This window comes from Mytilus trossulus, chromosome 10, assembly GCF_036588685.1.
Source record: "Mytilus trossulus isolate FHL-02 chromosome 10, PNRI_Mtr1.1.1.hap1, whole genome shotgun sequence".
NCBI classification, from domain to species: Eukaryota; Metazoa; Mollusca; class Bivalvia; order Mytilida; family Mytilidae; genus Mytilus; species Mytilus trossulus.
This window is the reverse complement of record NC_086382.1, coordinates 8,664,158-8,680,004: the sequence shown is the minus strand read 5'-3', so window position 1 is coordinate 8,680,004 and position 15,847 is coordinate 8,664,158. Positions and strand designations below refer to the sequence as shown.

General features: G+C 34.5%; 1 protein-coding gene across 1 annotated transcript; it reads right to left on the bottom strand.

The window, feature by feature from the left end:
- Positions 1-14,041: 14,041 nt before the first annotated feature.
- Positions 14,042-15,018, bottom strand: LOC134687663 (uncharacterized). Its single transcript, XM_063548122.1, has 3 exons — positions 14,971-15,018; positions 14,201-14,563; positions 14,042-14,170 (listed from the first exon to the last, which is right to left on the bottom strand). The coding sequence occupies exons 1-3, from the start codon at positions 15,016-15,018 to the stop codon at positions 14,042-14,044; spliced, it is 540 nt and encodes a 179-aa protein (XP_063404192.1).
- Between the last annotated feature and the right edge of the window lie 829 nt (positions 15,019-15,847).

Genomic DNA, 15,847 nt, shown 5'->3' with positions numbered 1-15,847 from the left:
AAAAAATAAAATAAAAAGAACTTCGTTTTCAACCAATGAAATGTCGTACACAATCATTCACACCATTCCCGATCGCACGTTACACAATCACACCATTCCTCAAACACCATTACACCATTCCCCTTACACCATACATCATAGCACCATACACCTTACACCATTACACCATATGTCATACACCATTCCACCATACACGTGTTTTTGGGAAGTTTACACCATACAAGGGCTGTAGCAGTTACTGACATGCCAGTTACAGATCTCAATTAAACTGTTTGAAAAATTATATCTCCATCTTATGAGACCCAGGCACAATCCCTCATGTAAGGGGTTGAGTATTATACCATCAAATATATGAGAAGAACATAACCCGTGTCATTTTAATAATTGGTTTTGAAATACTAGTAAATGTGTTTAATTTCGATGCAAAGACCTTATAAGTGAATAAATATTAAAGTCTTCAATCTTTAATGACCTGACAACAGTATCGTAACTATATCCCTTCTTAATAAGTCTGTTAAAAGGTTTTGTTAGCTTTTGAGGACATTGTTATGCTTTGTGAAGAATATAACCATTACAGATTGGACATGAAATACCTGAACGTTTGAGATGTTTTGTATGTTGAGTTATAATAACGAATTATTTCCTTACACCGATGATAAAATTTAGTAAATGTTTTGACTTGTTTGTGACATCTTTATCGACGTTGTAGTTTAGGTTTTGTATTTCCTAACATAGTTTGTACACAGGACAGTTACTGGATTCAAATAAGAAAGATGATACTGCTGGTTACGCAATGATAATTAGATAACTAACCACCTGAGACCAGGTTACGTACATGTAAGCAACTAAAGGTCGACAACAGCTGTCAGCAATGAAAAATGAACATCAATATAAAAGGAAAAAAACAAATGGTCGGATCTTTTTCCCAATTATTAGCCAACATTTAATAATCAGCAATTTGGCTTCCAACAACAATTACTGAACGGTAGGCTACTGGCTTGGGTAAGACACATACAAACTACGGATGTTTACATATTTTCATCCGACCACCTTCACCTATAATAGTATAAAACCTATTAGAATTAAAAACCAATTGTTCAGAGAACAATTGAAAGTCTTTCCACATTAAAGAAATTTTGATAAGAAGATAGTTTCTTCATATTGATGCGATAAATAATGGTTTAATTATATTTTTGAGTGATGTAATGGAGATAATGTGCTATTTCCGGTGAAATGAAAGTCATTTCTGGTCTCATATGATAGCTTCTTTCACACTGATTTCAAAAATGTATAGTTTCTATATACTTTTGTATGTAGAAGTGGAGATAATTGGCCACTTCCGGTTTGATGGAAAATTTTTTGTCCTGAGTAATACGTTTATGTATCTATATGACAAAATATATGGATTATGAGTAATTTTATAAGAAAAAATTGCAAAAAAGGCTATTTCCGGTTTTCTCAAGGTCACTTCCGGTAGTCATTTTTTAAAGGTCATTTGTCACCTAACCTTTTGTACAAGGTCAAATGCCTTTTTAATGAATTAAGTTGAAGTTATAATCAAATAACCTCATATCAAGACATTTCAGGGGCACCAACTCCTATAAGATGCCATTAAATTGTATAAGACTAAATGTAGCATATCTTCACTACAATAAAGCAGACATTTTGCACTTGTTCTTTTATATGTATATTTCAAAGTGTCGGAGAAAATGTAAAAACAAGCAAAAGTCACGATTGAGAATTTGACCTTGACCTCTGACCTTGACCTCATTTTCTAAGTTAGGAGCTAGGGGCCTCAAATAAAAATATTCCAGGGTTATACAGTTAACTGTTTATGAGTTAAAAAAACAAATCGACAAATTTATTTTGTAAAGGTAGATAACTCCTATAAAATGTCATCGAATCGCTTCGATCCAAATAAGCCAAAAATTCCTGAGGCTGTAACGAACAATTTATTAAAGGAATTTTGTCGCTATCTTTTTTTGTTACGAAGGAGATGCACACAGATGATAAACAGTGAATAGGGAGATAACTCTTACAAAGAAAATGGTTCGGCTTAGCGAGGTGAAATTTAAAAGCGCATAAACTATACGATACAATATGGAAAATATCTAAGCGACATATTGCGAAACAAACATTTATCGCAAGAACAAAATTTGGCGGAAAAAAAAATAATAATCAGAAGAAAAACAATAAGTCTTTCCACAGAAAAGTGGAAAGACTTAATAAAGCGAAATGTCCACGGAATCCCTCCTCATTTTTACACAATTACTGTCCTTGTTTTAACAAATAGGGCATGGTTCATGTACTGAACCAGATTTTTTTTATCACATAATTCATAATTATGTTTGAAACAAAGCGAACCAAACATGAACAATGTATTGTTTTGTATAAATAAAAGAAAATGACAGTAATTGTGTGAAGATGATGAGTAAATCATTGGGTTTCGCTTTATTTCAATTACATATTGTATACGCTCCCCGAACCTAGGCCAATGGTATAAATCTCATCCGACACATATTTCATACAGTGTATTTTTATGTTCTTCTTTGTCAACTTTAACAAAAAGCTCACATAATTTAAAGTCTTTGTCATTAAACAAAAGCGTCATTGTGTGGACCCACTCGCAGAAGATTGCTTTTTTATTTAAAGAGATACATGTATACAATTGAATATCTATATTAACTTTAGACTTAAGGGATTGTTTTTATTCATATTCCTGTGATTTTGTTGAAAGCATATATCGTTCAGTTACATTAATTCGGTAAGTGATATATATATATATATATATAAATATTGAATAAAACTATCTGTTGTATTGCAGGGATAAAACTATGTGTTGTATTGCAGGGATCAATAACGGAATGGGTATAAACACAAAGGTAATATATTGAGATTGAACAATCTAACATACGCTGATTTACTGAATATAAAAATCTATAAACAGGATTATTTAAGTTTGTCTAATCACTTTTGTTAACAGAACGTTTCTATAGATACTATATCTTTTTACTTGTCTGTACTAATTTTTCGAAGTAACTAAGATTGATTGGAATATTTAAAACAATATATGTATGTTTAATATGATATATAGCGATATAAGGAATTTCATTACGATCAAGGTTAAATATATTAATTGATACTACATGTGTATGAAGTATACGATTATAGATTTTCTTCTAGAGCCCATCTGATGTTAATACCTATTCTAAAACTGAGATGGAAAAGGGTAAGGATCATAATGAAATCAAATAGTTTGTTTTAAATGAGTCATTGGATATTCGACTACTCATTACTCGTGCAGATTGTGCCGATAACTCTGTTCTGAAACATTTAAGGTTTACGCCGACATGCATGTGGTCCGAAGATATGTGAACATCAGTGAACTACTGTTGCCTGTTACTTGTATTCAAGTCAAATATTAAAGGTGACGTTTTTTAAGACCTTTGCCGCAATTGTCACAAAAGAAAAAAAAAACGTTCTCAAGGGCATGGTGTGGCCTTATTTATAAAATGCCAGTATGTACCCCATAACACTGTTAACCTTTTATCAAATCGACTAGGTGTCATTTCAAGCTGTTATCGCTAACAATTCGGGCACTCATCTAACAGAGGGAAAACTGTGTCAATTAAGGGACGACGTGATAAGAACATGCATTTGTTCCAAAATTTGACTTTTGACAATAACGATCGAAAAACAATATTTTTTGTATGCTATTCAGTACGTAGAGTTTATTTGAAAACTAATCGAAAAATAAAATTATGATAGTTTAGTGTTTCTTAATCAAAGTACTTAGTATACATATTTATTGAATCAAATAACACACATTGATAGTCGCAGAGTTGTACCCGAGAAAATCATGTTCTGGTTGATAATTACCTGTGTTAACAAGAAATACGTACTGAACAAAACCCTGTTCTAAAGATCATTCTTAAATGAATGACAGAAAACAAAGAGATATTGAATGTAATTTAATCGATTGAGCAGAGTTGGCTATATTATAAAACTTATATGTATATATATAGACTAATATCTGATTTCAAATTACTCGTTTTACATTCAATTTATGAATAATAATTATAACAATGAAGTATGACAATGTAGTAACGTATCAGTCCTATTTGTAATTGGCATTGTTATTCAGCCTTTGTTTGGATATTATATTAAGTCTTTGTGTGAGTGTTGACTGATTGTTTTATGAGTCCGTAAAACTTTACCTTTTAAAAGTAATAAATCTAATAAATTACAAACATTGATCATGTAGAGCTGCCGATTGACTGTAAGTCGACTAATTGACATTCAACCAATGCAGTGATGCATGAAAGTTTTTAAGAGTATCTTGACAAGTAGCTTTCGCTTTTTTATGTTACGAACTTAGGCATAAACTATGCATGCACTTTCCACTGACAGCGTTCCATATACGACATTTTGTCTGTTGTGATAGGATGACTTTTCCCAGAGGGTATCATCAGCCCAGTAGTCAACATTTCGGTGTTGACATGAATATCAACATTTTGTCTATTGTAATAGGATGACGTTTCCCCGAGGGTATCATCAGCCCAGTAGTCAACATTTCGGTGTTGACATGAATATCAACATTTTGTCTGTTGTGATAGGATGACTTTTCCCCGAGGGTATCATCAGCCCAGTAGTCAACATTTCGGTGTTGACATGAATATCAACATTTTGTCTGTTGTGATAGGATGACTTTTCCCCGAGAGTATCATCAGCCCAGTAGTCAACATTTCGGTGTTGACATGAATATTAACATTTTGTCTGTTGTGATAGGATGACTTTTCCCCGAGGGTATCATCAGCCCAGTAGTCAACTGGTCGGTGTTGACATGAATATCAACATTTTGTCTGTTGTGATAGGATGACTTTTCCCCGAGGGTATCATCAGCTCAGTAGTCAACATTTCGGTGTTGACATGAATATCAACATTTTGTCTGTTGTGATAGGATGACTTTTCCCTGAGGGTATCATCAGCCCAGTAGTCAACATTTCGGTGTTGACATGAATATCAACATTTTGTCTGTTGTGATAGGATGACTTTTCCCCGAGGGTATCATCAGCCCAGTAGTCAACATTTCGAAGTTGAATATTAACAATTGTCTGTTGTGATAGGATGACTTTTCCCCGAGGGTATCATCAGCCCAGTAGTCAACCTTTCGATGTTGACATGAATATCAACATTTTGTCTGTTGTGATAGGATGACTTTTCCCTGAGGGTATCATCAGCCCAGTAGTCAACATTTCGGTGTTGACATGAATATCAACATTTTGTCTGTTGTGATAGGATGACTTTTCCCCGAGGGTATCATCAGCCCAGTAGTCAACATTTCGGTGTTGACATGAATATCAACATTTCGTCAGTTGTGATAGGATGACTGTTCCCCGAGGGTATCATCAGCCCAGTAGTCAACATTTTGGTGTTGACATGAATATCAACATTTTGTCTGTTGTGATAGAATGACTTTTCCCCGAGGGTATCATCAGCCCAGTAGTCAACATTTCGGTGTTGACATGAATATCAGTATTTTGTCTATTTTGATAGGATGACTTTTCCCTGAGGGTATCATCAGCCCAGTAGTCAACTGGTCGGTGTTGACATGAATATCAGCATTTTGTCTGTTGTGATATAATGACTTTTCCCCGAGGGTATCATCAGCCCAGTTGTCAACATTTCGGTGTTGACATGAATATCAGCATTTTGTCTGTTGTGATAGGATGACTTTTCCCCGAGGGTATCATCAGCCCAGTAGTCAACATTTCGGTGTTGACATGAATATTAACATTTTGTCTGTTGTGATAGGATGACTTCTCCCCGAGAGTATCATCAGCCCAGTAGTCAACATTTCGGTGTTGACATGAATATTAACATTTTGTCTGTTGTGATAGGATGACTTTTCCCCGAGGGTATCATCAGCCCAGTAGTCAACATTTCGGTGTTGACATGAATATCAACATTTTGTCTGTTGTGATAGGATGACTTTTCCCCGTGGGTATCATCAGTCCAGTAGTCAACATTTCGGTGTTGACATGAATATCAACATTTTGTCTGTTGTGATAGGATGACTTTTCCCCGAGGGTATCATCAGTCCAGTAGTCAACATTTCGGTGTTGACATGAATATTAAAATTTTGTCTGTTGTGATAGGATGACTTTTCCCTGAGGGTATCATCAGTCCAGTAGTCAACATTTCGGTGTTGACATGAATATTAACATTTTGTCTGTTGTGATAGGATGACTTTTCCCCTAGAGTATCATCAGCCCAGTAGTCAACATTTCGGTGTTGACATGGATAACAGCATTTTGTCTGTTGTGATAGGATGATGTTTTCCCGAGGGTATCATCAGCCCAGTAGTCAACATTTCGGTGTTGACATGGATATCAGCATTTTGTCTGTTGTGATAGGATGACTTTTCCCCGAGGGTATCATCAGCCCAGTAGTCAACATTACGGTGTTGACATGGATATCAGCATTTTGTCTGTTGTGATAGGATGACGTTTCCCCGAGGGTATCATCAGCCCAGTAGTCAACATTTCGGTGTTGACATGGATATCAGCATTTTGTCTGTTGTGATAGTAAGACTTTTCTCCGAGGGTATCATCAGCCCAGTAGTCAACATTTCGGTGTTGACATGAATATCAACATTTTGTCTGTTGTGATAGGATGACTTTTCCCCGAGGGTATCATCAGCCCAGTAGTAAACATTTCGGTGTTGATATGAATATTAACATTTTGTCTGTTGTGATAGGATGACTTTTCCCTGAGGGTATCATCAGCCCAGTAGTCAACATTTCGGTGTTGACATGTATATCAACATTTTGTCTGTTGTGATAGGATGACTTTTCCCAGAGGGTATCATCAGCCCAGTAGTCAACATTTCGGTGTTGACATGAATATCAGCATTTTGTCTGTTGTGATAGGATGACTTTTCCCCGAGGGTATCATCAGCCCAGTAGTCAACATTTCGGTGTTGACATGAATATCAACATTTTGTCTGTTGTGATAGGATGACTTTTCCCTGAGAGTATCATCAGCCCAGTAGTCAACATTTCGGTGTTGACATGAATATCAACATTTTGTCTGTTGTGATAGGATGACTTTTCCCCGAGAATATAATCAGTCCAGTAGTCAACATTTCGGTGTTGACATGAATATTAACATTTGTCTGTTGTGATAGGATGACTTTTCCCAGAGGGTATCATCAGCCCAGTAGTCAACATTTCGGTGTTGACATGAATATCAGCATTTTGTCTGTTGTGATAGGATGACTTTTCCCCGAGGGTATCATCAGCCCAGTAGTCAACATTTCGGTGTTGACATGAATATCAACATTTTGTCTGTTGTGATAGGATGACTTTTCCCTGAGAGTATCATCAGCCCAGTAGTCAACATTTCGGTGTTGACATGAATATCAACATTTTGTCTGTTGTGATAGGATGACTTTTCCCCGAGGGTATCATCAGCTCAGTAGTCAACATTTCGGTGTTGACATGAATATCAACATTTTGTCTGTTGTGATAGGATGACTTTTCCCCCGAGGGTATCATCAGCCCAGTAGTCAACATTTCGGTGTTGACATGAATATCAACATTTTGTCTGTTGTGATAGGATGACTTTTCCCTGAGAGTATCATCAGCCCAGTAGTCAACATTTCGGTGTTGACATGAATATCAGCATTTTGTCTGTTGTGATAGGATGACTTTTCCCCGAGGGTATCATCAGCCCAGTAGTCAACATTACGGTGTTGACATGGATATCAGCATTTTGTCTGTTGTGATAGGATGACGTTTCCCCGAGGGTATCATCAGCCCAGTAGTCAACATTTCGGTGTTGACATGGATATCAGCATTTTGTCTGTTGTGATAGTAAGACTTTTCTCCGAGGGTATCATCAGCCCAGTAGTCAACATTTCGGTGTTGACATGAATATCAACATTTTGTCTGTTGTGATAGGATGACTTTTCCCCGAGGGTATCATCAGCCCAGTAGTAAACATTTCGGTGTTGATATGAATATTAACATTTTGTCTGTTGTGATAGGATGACTTTTCCCTGAGGGTATCATCAGCCCAGTAGTCAACATTTCGGTGTTGACATGTATATCAACATTTTGTCTGTTGTGATAGGATGACTTTTCCCCGAGAGTATCATCAGCCCAGTAGTCAACATTTCGGTGTTGACATGAATATTAACATTTGTCTGTTGTGATAGGATGACTTTTCCCAGAGGGTATCATCAGCCCAGTAGTCAACATTTCGGTGTTGACATGAATATCAACATTTTGTCTGTTGTGATAGGATGACTTTTCCCTGAGAGTATCATCAGCCCAGTAGTCAACATTTCGGTGTTGACATGAATATCAGCATTTTGTCTGTTGTGATAGGATGACTTTTCCCCGAGGGTATCATCAGCCCAGTAGTCAACATTTCGGTGTTGACATGAATATCAACATTTTGTCTGTTGTGATAGGATGACTTTTCCCTGAGAGTATCATCAGCCCAGTAGTCAACATTTCGGTGTTGACATGAATATCAACATTTTGTCTGTTGTGATAGGATGACTTTTCCCCGAGAGTATCATCAGCCCAGTAGTCAACATTTCGGTGTTGACATGAATACTAACATTTGTCTGTTGTGATAGGATGACTTTTCCCCGAGGGTATCATCAGCCCAGTAGTCAACATTTCGGTGTTGACATGAATATCAGCATTTTGTCTGTTGTGATAGGATGACTTTTCCCCGAGGGTATCATCAGCCCAGTAGTCAACATTTCGGTGTTGACATGAATATCAACATTTTGTCTGTTGTGATAGGATGACTTTTCCCTGAGAGTATCATCAGCCCAGTAGTCAACATTTCGGTGTTGACATGAATATCAACATTTTGTCTGTTGTGATAGGATGACTTTTCCCCGAGGGTATCATCAGCTCAGTAGTCAACATTTCGGTGTTGACATGAATATCAACATTTTGTCTGTTGTGATAGGATGACTTTTCCCCCGAGGGTATCATCAGCCCAGTAGTCAACATTTCGGTGTTGACATGAATATCAACATTTTGTCTGTTGTGATAGGATGACTTTTCCCCGAGGGTATCATCAGCCCAGTAGTCAACATTTCGGTGTTGACATGAATATCAACATTTTGTCTGTTGTGATAGGATGACTTTTCCCCGCGGGTATCATCAGCCCAGTAGTCAACATTTCGGTGTTGACATGAATATCAACATTTTGTCTGTTGTGATAGGATGACTTTTCCCCGAGGGTATCATCAGCCCAGTAGTCAACATTTCGGTGTTGACATGAATATCAACATTTTGTCTGTTGTGATAGGATGACTTTTCTCCGAGGGTATCATCAGCCCAGGAGTCAACATTTCGGTGTTGACATGAATGTCAATAAAGTGGTCATTTTCCAAATAACCTACTTACAAAATTTAGATTTTTTCGAAACAATAAGGATTTTCGTATCCCAGACATAGATTACCTTAGCCGTATTTGGCACATCTTTTTTTAGAAAGGTTGGACCCTCAATGCTCTTCAACTATGAACTTGTTTAGCTTCATAAATATTTTAATATGAGCGTCACTGATGAGTGTTTATGAAGACGAAACGCGCGTCTGGCATACTAAATTATAATCCTGGTACCTGTGATAACTTTATGGTCATTGAACTAAGAAGACGAAAACGGATTTAAAGAGACGGTAAACGTTTCCTGTTTGAGTAGCACCGTTTATATTAAATATCATAAACAACCTGCCCCGACCAAGTTTTATTGATATAAACATTTGATACCGATTGATTGCGAAAAATAGGTGTTCCTTTATTAGAAGAAAAGAACTATAACATGTTTTTTAGGTTGCGATTTTAACATTGAAAATGTTATTTGAAGGTACAAACATAGACCCCCCCCCCCCCCCCCCCAAAAAAAAAGATAATTGAACTGCGGTAAATGTGTAGACAAAACACTTGAATGTAATATTTAAACTTAATTTTATTGGAGAGTTCAAAATCAATGCATCTAGATATGATGTTAAAAAGTAAAATCACAAAAAACGAACTCCGAGGAAAATTCAAATCAAAAAGTTCCTTATCAATTGGCAAAATCAAACAAATGGATAACAGCTGTCAAAAATTTTGGCTTTAACAGGGTTTTAAAGCTAGCTAATTTCTTACTGTACGACAGTCGCATAAAATTCCTTTATATTCACAACGATGTATGATCAAAACAAGCAGACACAAACTATTCTAAAATTTATTGATAGAGTTTTGTCGTTATTTGTCATTCATAATATGACGTGCTTCTTTCGCTTTGTAAACAACACTGTGATAAAATTCTCGACATATCTATATTTAGCGCAGACTCAGAGATATACATACTAATGGCTGTTACAATATACTTCCCACGTAAATCTACATGTATTGGAACCTTTTTGCAGACCCTTTGCCGATTGTATTGCTTTAAAAAGTGCAATTAGAAAAAGACAAAATAACTGTTATTCTTATTCGGATGCATAATAAAAAGCAGTAATACACAAGCGCACGGAGAATTCAATAAAATAAAAATGAAATAAAATTCAACAAAATTCTATTTATCATTTTGGCTCATTTAAAGTCATTTCAAAACATGACGTCATACAAATGAAACCGCTAAAGTTTTCTGTTACGTGAACCATCGAAATTCGTATAATATTGTATTAAAACAAATTTTTGAGTTAGATTTATTTTTATTGTCTATTCTATTGCGTTATTTGCATACTAACTCATTTCAGCAAGTCAACATGGCGGCTACGTAGTTACGAAATGTCAACTTTGGATTTGACGAAAGCTTACGAGAAAATCATGTAAATTTAAATGGCAAAATGTTGGGTTTGAGAATTAGAATAATTAAACAGGTTTTTTTTCTAGCAGTTATTCACAAAATAACCCATGCAAGCTACGAATTAATTAAGATATTTGAGTTTTATCTAACAGGGAGTAAAAAGATCAGCCACATACACACCAAACCAACCCTAGCTTCAGTATTTTAATGACCGTTTTTGTCCTATTAGAATCGAAATAGTTCAGGGAAGCCATAGATTGTTAGAAATTTACACATGGCCTGGGCCGTCATTTTTGTAAATGTTATCCCTCGCTAACGCTAAGGATACAATTCGAATATCACTGCCCTGGCCATGTGTAAATTTCCAACAATCTTTGGCTTCCATGAATTATTTCTTAATTATACAATTTGAGAAAAACTTATTCAAGTAATTTTGTGTTTTTTTTTTAATTTAAATCAGGGAATTTAAGATAAGCAAGATTAGATTGTACCCGAAGAAGGATAATCTCTATGTTAAAAAATGTATCCTTCTTGTGATCACAAAACCATCTCATTGCTCTTGCTTTCCATCTTTGAAATGATTATTAAATGATTAACATTGCTTTTTCTTATCATGTAAATACTTAACGTGCGCTAGTATCAGAATTTGATTATGAATTAGGAACATTTAAAACCCTCTGGCATTCAGCTATTTATAAAACATGATCAAGTACTATCTAACGAATAAGACAGACTTGTTGGATACCAACTTATAGATACAACAATAAACGTTATTGTTTTCCGTCACTCAATTTTGTGATCTCAATTTTTTTTTCTTTCAAAATGTCTTTTTCATTTATGCATGCCTAATGCTGTTGTCTGCTCTATGGTCGGGTTGTTGTCTCTTTGGCACATTCCCAATTTCCATTCTCATTTTTATTAATCAGTATTGTATATAAACAGTCTTTTATTTTCAAAAGAGGCATTTTACTTATGTGTAGTAATGAACCTTATTCTTTTTAAACATTAAAATATAAATAGTTCAGAAGGTCAGATTAATTTTTGTTTTTTACACAATTCATTTGTTTTGAACAGTGATTTTTCAAAACACATAGATAATAGCGTGCAATCTTAACTTTTTAAGAACAAAATTATAGCCATGCTTGTGTAATGTAAAAGAACATACAAGTTCAAGTACAGCAGCATTATACAATGCTGAAATAGTACACTGTGAATATATTTTCTTACTCATAAATTGATTGAATATCTAGAATAAAACAAAATCGATCATGAATTGACATATTTTAGGCTTAACATTTGGTGTTCAGTTTTGATTAAATATACTATAAATGATGTTGAATAAGTTGCTTCTACTAAATCTTTTTCAAATCATTGCGATTATGATCTGTCTTATTATATGGCTACCACTGTCTTATTCAAGTATGAAACCCTCATGCAAATATAGATGACATTATTTAGAGATGAAATAAATTTTTAAACACACTGATATTTTATTTCTTTTGGAATTCAAGGTACAAAACAAGTAGTCTTATCATATCTTCTACTTTCAAATTCTTAATTATACCTCATTATCAAATTTCAAATTATGGAACTATTTATCAATGAAATAATCTTTTAGAAAGTTTTCCTTGTCTATGTGATTAACTCCTAGTATTTATGACAAATCTAAAGCATTAATCGTAGTCTTATAAAAGAAGATTATTTTAATTGAAGTTGTTTTGAGATATTCTTTGTAACATATAAACATTGGTCATATTGTTCACCAGCGCAATGCACAAGGTCATGCGTTTCTCATACTGTTTATGACGTATATACATCAAATCAAAAGATGTGTACTGACTGATAGATACTTAAGTCTGGTAAATCATGGTTGATAAACAAGTTGTAGTTGGCTCTGAACTAGCTTTCTGTAGTTTCTCTTTTTCTGTGCTAAAATTCAACTATGTTCACTACAATGACAACACAAATATCACTAGAACAATAAAAAGAAACTCTTCTTGTGAAAAAGTCGGTTAAAGCAATGGTAAATCTTTGAAAGATTATAACAATTATTTTCCAATTTAAGAATATGTTATCTTTATTTTTGTTCATGTATTTGCTGTCTATTCTTTATATTAACATTCCATGTTTACATTTAGTTTGATTTCGGTTAGTAATGAACTTTCAAGTGTTATATCTTTGTATCTAATATTGTAGGGGAACAAAACCAAGTGCACCAATTAAGAGCTAATGCCTCTGCCGTAGGACAAAAATTGCAATCATGTAAAACAGACAATCACTTACTTTCTTGTGAATTGTACCTATTATACTATTTGTAATGTTTTGATTGTTATTTAATGTTTACTTTTTTCAGGAGTTTTTTTTTTGGTATACTAATGTTGCCTTTATGTATTCACCCCTTATTTTTTAGATTTTGTATTTATATTATATCATAGTTCAAATTTATTCGTTCAGTGTATGTTCACTTGTGTTAATTTTCTTCTGGTTAAGGTTAGCAATTTAAAATTGCTTTTTTATAATGTATCTTTCTATGTTATTATATTACGCTATTGTTTCAGATAAGGGTGAAGGTTGGTACATATTAAAATGTTTAAACCGTTGGATATGTTTGCACCTGTCCTAAATCTGATATTCAGTAGTTGTCGTTTGTTGATGAGGTTTATAAGTGTTTCTCGTTTTATATAGATTAGACCGTTGGTTTTCCTGATAAGATAGTTTTACATTAGTAATTGTTGTGGCCTTTTATAGCTTGCTGTTCCGTGTGAGCCAAGGCATCGTGTTGAAGACAGTGTGCTTTGATCTATAACTGTTTACTATTATGAATTGTGACATGGAAGGAGTTTTCCAATTGGCACTCATACCACATCTTATATCTAATCAGACAGCAAAACACAGTTTTGAAAATTCTCGTAGTAAGGTAAATACTACACATCATGGGGAAAACATAACCATTGCTATAACTAACTATGATTGTATAGATTTTTTACCACTAAGTTTCCTACAAGGAGAGATTTTTGAGTCTGATGAAAGTTGTGATCCCATAATATGAATTGCCATCACGGAACACAATTAGAACTAGGACCCTTAAAAATCACATATTAACCAAATGATGAATAAAAAATCCAATGTAAATTGTATTTAATTCTGTAAATTCTTTAAACGTACTATGCAATCACACCGATTAACTAAAATCAGAGCACAAATCTGATGAATTTTACTTTGAGTCAGTTAATGCGCTGTGCATTCGGTTTTCAATTCTCCTTGAAAATTCTCTTTTTTCAGATTCAATGCACGTTGCACAGCACCGTTTACCCAGTACGTCACAAAAGTGAACTTCACGAATCTAATTGAACATGTGTGATTTTTTAGTTACGTTTCTTATACTCCTCAATATACTTATCTTCATGTACGACTTTTTACACGTTTTACAATTAAGAAACTGACTATAGACTGAAGGTAAATAACAATGGTCCCTCGCAAATCCTGACATTTTATCATCCCGGAATGCATCCATCATAACATAGCGTTTTTCCTGTAATTTATCTTCGTCATAGACGTTTCCCTTCACTCTTCTAGATGCAGCTACAGGAGGTAAAATAATAGAATTTTGTCTGGTTATAACCCGATATAAACTGTCCACGTATTTACTATAAAGTCCTTCCCTGTCATTTTGGTTATCTAGCTTTTCTATAACAGATAATGGTGTCCAATCTCTGTCCAGCTTTCGTCTGGGTCCCTTGTCAGACAAACGACAAGGGACATTCTTGTTCAGTCTTTGTTACTTGTTGTTTCTTTTGTTTCGTGCTTCTCTGTTGTATATGATGAAACGTATTTGTTATTATCAGGCATTTTTTCTTTACCATGAACGGTCCTACTCACATTCAGCAATAAAATTGGAAACCTTAATTCTTTTCTTTTGGGTCTTTTTCGTCGTCTTATCATTTTATAAACTATCCTAAAAAAGAAATAAGTTTTTTCTTTATTTTATTAAATTCATTAAATATTTAGCCCTGCAACTGTTTCTTGATTCCATCATGGAACATTTTGAGTCCGACTCTTTACTGTCGAGAATTGAAAAGGGTCCCGTGCTACAAAGTTTTGAAATATTGTACAATAACAATTTTTAGCGACACTTTTGCTTACTCGCTCCTTTAACATCTCATTAGATATTATCACTAATAGTACAATCATAACTGATACTATAAGTCAATCGTTTGTTCTTGCACTACTGTTTCATTGGAATATATGCAATTGTTAAAAAAAGCTTTGTCGGGTAAACAACAGGAAAACATATGTTTGGTCATGTAAAGCTGTCATTATTGTTTTCGTAAATATATTTGGTATACATCAGGCAGTTAGTTTTTCTCAACTGAATTGTTTCATATTTTTCGGGTTCATTATAGCCGACTATACAGTATGGGGTTTTCTCATTGTTGAAATCCGTATTGTTGCCTATAATTGCTTACATCCACTTCATTTGAACTTGTGTGGATATCTGTCTCATTGGCAATCATAAGAAACTCCTCATGTTTACAGTTAACCTACGCACTATTCAAATAAACAAAATATAAAGAACAGAAGTAATAAGTAATAAATCAACATGATTTCCGAGATAATCAATCTTTTATAACAAAAAATAAGGATAATTACGGCTTGTGTTTGTTGTTCAGTGCTTGAGGAAAAATAAAGCAGTAAATTATAATATTTTCATAATTTTCGAACCGCCTTTTTTCTGAATTACTCTTACCATTATTGAATACCACTCACTTTTCCTACTTATTGTTACCCTATGAAAGAAGGAAAAAGGAGACGAACGCTTCTCTTAAAACACAGATAAAAGGTTGAAAGACTTTTATCAAATGACCCTGTATTTATGTCTACCCTACTAACGGGTGGGTAAAGTGATTCCTATAAACTACTCCCCCCTTCCTTGAAGATTACTTGAACACGTGTGCTTTTATATTTTATCGGAACTCCCGCTTTAAAACGAATTCAGATTTAGTCGCATAAAAAACGTCTT